Source organism: Chrysemys picta, chromosome 5 (assembly GCF_011386835.1).
Source record: "Chrysemys picta bellii isolate R12L10 chromosome 5, ASM1138683v2, whole genome shotgun sequence".
Classification (NCBI taxonomy): Eukaryota; Metazoa; Chordata; order Testudines; family Emydidae; genus Chrysemys; species Chrysemys picta.
Window position 1 is genome coordinate 14,432,345 of NC_088795.1, and position 5,466 is coordinate 14,437,810.

General features: G+C 48.8%; 1 protein-coding gene across 1 annotated transcript; it reads right to left on the reverse strand.

The window, feature by feature from the left end:
* Positions 1 to 469: 469 nt before the first annotated feature.
* Positions 470 to 2,154, reverse strand: UTP3 (UTP3 small subunit processome component). Its single transcript, XM_005304111.4, has one exon. The coding sequence runs from the start codon at positions 2,003 to 2,005 to the stop codon at positions 536 to 538; it is 1,470 nt and encodes a 489-aa protein (XP_005304168.3). The 5' UTR covers positions 2,006 to 2,154; the 3' UTR covers positions 470 to 535.
* Positions 2,155 to 5,466: the final 3,312 nt, after the last annotated feature.

Below are 5,466 nucleotides of genomic sequence, written 5' to 3' on the forward strand. Positions count from 1 at the left end.
AGCAGCCATTACAGGAACTACCATAGCAGGCACCTAATTCTACAGCTCATCACAGTTACTGGACCAGAGAAACAGGCAACAAAATAGGCAAAGGAGATGGCAATGGTAGCGGCACACATTTTACTCCCCAACTCCCTCTCCACATAGAATCTTTTCGCAGACGCTGCCAAGTCTCTTCCCAATTGCCAAATATTTTGGCACCCTCTGTAAAGTCCTACCCAACCTAATTCCCACCCTGTCATCCGTATTTCACTTCCTTCCATCACAACCTTTTCTGCTTCTCAGAGAATAACACCCTATAGGGAAAGTTACAGTAACAGACAGTGATGTAGGGAATAGCTCCTGTACACAGGAGTGAGTGTTCAGGGTTATTTTTAGAGAGGTGTACAATTAAAGGGCTGGTTGAACATTCTCTTAAAATATATATTATATACTTTCTACACTAATAAGTATTTAAAAACCCACAATGTTCTATTTAGAAATTATTTATTGTGTTCACATACACTATCTTCAGGTCCAAAAATCGCAGAGGGAATCATTTAAGCTTTATGCTTTTCTTAACTCCAGCACGAATGCCAGACAGTTCACCACCATATCTTTGCTCTTCTTTTCGAACCGCGCGAACCTGGCCCTTTCTACGAATCTTAGCACGCCTGAATTTCTCACGATGCTTGACTCTTGGGTTACGATCAATCTTCTTCCTTTTGGGTGTAAGGCCTTTATTCTTGGCAATCTGATATGTTATACCTCGCTTTTTATTTGGATCTTCTTCGAGAACCAATTCCTCTTCCATAGCATTCTGATCTTCTCTTCTCTTCCTCTTGAGTTTCATCTTTTCCTCCATCTCCCTGTAAAATTTCAAGGCAGACTCTTCATCTAAGTCTGAATCATCTCTTGGTTCTTTAGCAGCAGCCTCAACAGTAGAAATCTTAGGAATGGATTTTGGTTTATTTTTATTAACAGTTCTCTGAAGAAGCATTATGGATTGTTTCTTTCCTCCTACGTCATTTCTCTCAGTATTGTGGAGCTCATTAAGGAGCCATTGGACTTCTGATGATAACTTTTCATCCACAATCCCCAAGTCATTGATTAAATTTCTGTAAGCAACCAGTCTTTCAATAACAGGGTGGCCCTGAACTGGAATCCTCTTTGATTTCAGAACCAAGTAGAAGCTGATATTGGTGCAATAATTCAAATAGAGATGATACTTGGTCTGCAGGTAACGGCTGCCTTTTCCCTTTGGGATGATCCCATTCCTGACCATGTGCATGAGTGGATTCAGTTCATCCTTGAGCTCAGTTAACTTGGCTTCAAAGTCCTGAATCAGCTGCAGCAGCTCGGGTGACTCTTGCTTCAGCAGCTTCAGTTGCTCTTTTCTGGAAAGCGCCTTCAAATCCTTGGCGATCTTCGGCCCCGTCTCCAGCAGCTGGGTGCTGCGCTGCTCATCCGCGTAGGCCTGCACCAGGTCCAGCCCGTAGTCGTCTTCGCCCAAGGCCTGCGCCAGACGCTTCTGGATGGCCTGAGCCTCCTGCTCCTCCTCCAGCTCCTCGGCCTCAGCCTCCTCGCGACTCCGCTTGTTCTTCGAGCGGGCAGCGGCCCCGTAGTCCGTGTCATAATAGAGCTGCTTGCGCTGCCCCCAGGAGAGCTCGTGGGGGAGGCCGGAGCCCCTGACTGGCTCCTCCAGGTCACTGTGCATAGACAGGTCCCCATCCTCTTCATCTTCATCCCCATCCTCCTCCTCGCCCCCCGGCTCCTCCTCCTCCTCCTCGCTCTCCTCCGGCAGCTCCAGGCCCAGCACCTCCTCCTCGCTCTCCTCCTCAGCCTCGTCCTCGCTCCCCAGCGCCCCCATCACCGCCTCGAACCGCGCCTCGTGGAAATCGTCCACCTCGTCCGTGAAGCTCTGCGAGGCCAGCGGGCCCGGCTCGGGCCCGGCGGGCTCCTCCCCGGCATCCTCCTCTGCCTTCGGCAGCCTCCGGCGCGGTGCGGTCCGGCGCGGCCTACCCATGCTGTGGGCAGCCCGTGTGTGTGCGGTGGCGGCGCTTCTCCTCCTCACTTCCGGCACCGGAGAGCGTGTGCCACCGCCAATCTCCTCCCCACTTCCGGCTCCGGCCTAGCGCGTGCCCCCGCCATTCTCCTCCCCACTTCCGGCTCCGGTCCAGCGCGTGCCACCGCCATTCTCCTCCCCACTTCCGGCTCCGGAGACCTCATTCTCCTCCTCACTTCCGGCTGCCGGCCCTGAGCCAAAGCGATGACCGTCGTCACCACTCGCGTTCTTCCGGCCACGGTAGCGCGGCGCGTGCCTCAGTGATGTCCTTCCTCTCTTCCGGTCACTAGGGTGGTGCCGCCGCGATCTCCTTCCCTACTTCCGGCTGCCCCGCTCTCGCCCACAGGGCCAAGCGCCCTTCTGCCATTAGCCCGCCCGTGGGCCTCTGCGCTCTGGCCACGCAGGAGCCAGCCGCGGACGACAGTGTGATCCTGTAGCCGCGGGAGAGCGTCGCCTGGGAGACGGGCCTGGCCCCGATGGGCAGAGCGGCTCGTGCAGCCCCCCCCGCGCCCCTGTGGTTCCTGTGACTCCAGCAGCACCGGCCGGCGGGGTTCGCCATCAGCACAAGGTGTCAGCCCCCCAGGGAGCCCCTCAGCCCGGCCCAGGCTGTGGCCAGCTCCGCTGACATGGAAGTGTTACGTGGTGCCCGCCCGTGCGTGACGGGCTGTTTTCAGTAGAGTTAAGCCCAAGGGATTGTGCGAACTGTATGGGGAAAAGTATCAGGGGGTAGCCGTGTTAGTCTGTATCTACAAAAACAACAAGGAGTCCGGTGGCACCTTAAAGACTAACAGATTTATTTGGGCATAAGCTTTCGTGAGTAAAAACCTCACTTCTTTGGATGCATAGAGTGAAAGCCTACTCTGTCCCCATATCTACTCTGGCAACAGCATCATAGGACCCAACCACATCAGCCACACCATCAAGGGCTCATTCACCTGCACAGCCACTAATGTTATATATGCCATCATGTGCCAGCAATGCCCCTTTGCCATGTACATTGACCAAACCGGACAGTCCCTCCGCAAAAGAATAAATGGACACAAATCAGACATCAGGAATGGTAACATACATAAGCCATATATATATATATGCATATATGTTCCATTCTATATGCATCCAAAGAAGTGGGCTGTAGTCCACGAAAGCTTATGCTCTAATAAATTTGTTAGTCTCTAAGGTGCCACAAGTACTCCTGTTCTTTTTGCGGATACAGACTAACACGGCTGCTACTCTGAAACCATACATAAGCCAGTAAGTGAACACTTCAATCTCCCTGGTCATTCTATTACAGATTTAAAAGTCACTATCATTGAACAAAAAAACTTCAGAAACAGACTTCAAAGAGAAACAGCAGAACTAAAATTCATTTGCAAATTCAACACCATTAGTCTGGGCTTGAATAGGGACTGGGAGTGGCTGGCTCATTACAGAAGCAGCTTTTCCTCTCCTGGAATTGACACCTCCTCATCTATTATTGGGAGTGGACTACATCCACCCTGATTGAATTGGCCCTGTCAACACTGGTTCTCCACTTGCGAAGTAACTCCCTGCTCTCCATGTGTCAGTATATAATGCCTGCATCTGTAACTTTCACTCTATGCATCCAAAGAAGTGAGGTTTTTACTCACGAAAGCTTATGCCCAAATAAATCTGTTAGTCTTTAAGGTGCCACCGGACTCCTTGTTGGTTTTGTATGGGAAAACGCTCTGTTGTTGCCTGTGAAGACGCCTTTTGAATGTGGAAGATTTGCAAAGGCCACAGCCCTTTGTCACCTTCCCCCCACTTCTTAGCTCCTGTAGAGCTTGCTAACAAAATGCAACAGCAAAAGAAGAGGAGCCTGTTTTAGTGGATAGGGTACAGGAGTGGGTGCCAGGAGGCCTGGACTCTATTCCCAGCCCTGCCACAATGTGTGATGTTGGAGAAATCACTCCATTGCTCTATGTCATAGCTAGCCACAGCTGTAAAATAAAAACAACACTTGCACACCTTTGTGTAGTGCTTTGAGATCTACAGACCTAGTAGGAGTCCCAAGTATAATTAATAACAAAGATCTCGTACTAGAAACAATTTGTGTATTTCCGTATTTGGTCAGGGTGGCTCAATCAATGAGGAAAACTGGAGAACTGTGATTTCAATGAGATTACCCTGGGGATAAATTTGGCCTGGGGGAGGGGATTTTTATCCATATTAACACTGTGCTACTCCAATAAGGTGCATGGATGTGAGAGAGTAAATTCAGACCTCTTCAAGATGTAGTAATGAGACTAAAATATCCTCAGGAAAAGCAAACAATGAGACATAATTGTAACAGATGGTGCCAAAAAAAAAGAAGGAATGAAATGATGTAGAATCAATATGACATTGCAGAGCACTGTAGAAGAAATTGGCAGCGGCTTTGTCGTTAAGGCATCTCCATCATAGCAGCATAAAGTGCTTTCAACATGTCAAGCGATACAGTCAATCAAGTGTACTTAGTGTTAGCTACCATCGCCATTGCTAGTGAAACCAAGCTGATAAAGTAAAGCCACTTCCAGACATATTTAAGACATAATTGTAACTTCTGCTTGTGTTTGCCAGCTTACGTGAATAGGGAATCTCAGCAGAGCACCACTCATATGCTTTCTGCATTCCAGATACACAGCAGTCAGCCACATCTAATATATGTTCAATTTGTAGCTGCATGAAGCTATTCTTTATGTTTGGATAGTTGGTTTCTTTGCCACTATCCTACCCTCCTTTCTCCTGAAAAGTACTGGTATGCATTAATTACAGAGGGAGATAGCACTAGATGAACCGTATGAGTGAGAAAATGAATTGGCTCCAGTTATCATTCCATCATTCATACAGGAGGACAGGTTTGGGTTTAGCACTGTGATATTGCAGTACAACATCGCTGTGTCATGCTGCAAGTTCAGAAAAGGCCTGTGGTCTAGGACCCACTCTTTAGAGAACAGGGGAAAGGTTTTGATTAGTGTTCAGCTTCAATGAAAGTTGTAGACAGAAGCCAGAGTTCTCTGGGTTTGTCCTCCCTAGTTGTGAATGGTGAATTCAGAGTTCAAATCTGAGCTGAGTTTCCCATTTGCCGCAGTCAGCTATGGCCTTGCGGCTCAGTTAATACAGGCAGAAAATTGGTTAGAAGATGACAGCTCATTTAAAAATCAGACGCTGCTGTAAGAGAAGGAAAGCAAGACTTTGAGTGATTTACCTCCTGACTTGGCCAGAGGAATGGTCCAGTTTGGCCCAAGGGCACTTGATAAAAGCTGCTTTCATGCTATGAAGGTCCTGGTTTGAGTCTTGCCTGTGACAATGGGCATGTTGCCCGGGAAGGGCTAAATCCTGCTCACCTTACTCAAATGAGTAGATCCAGGGATGTCAATAGGATGCTTTGTGTTTAAGTAATACAAGCAGGATTTGGCCCTCAG

What these genes read in the sequence shown, in the direction of transcription:
- UTP3 (XM_005304111.4), bottom strand. Translation starts at nt 2,005, where the DNA reads ATGGGTAGGCCGCGCCGGACCGCACCGCGCCGGAGGCTGCCGAAGGCA.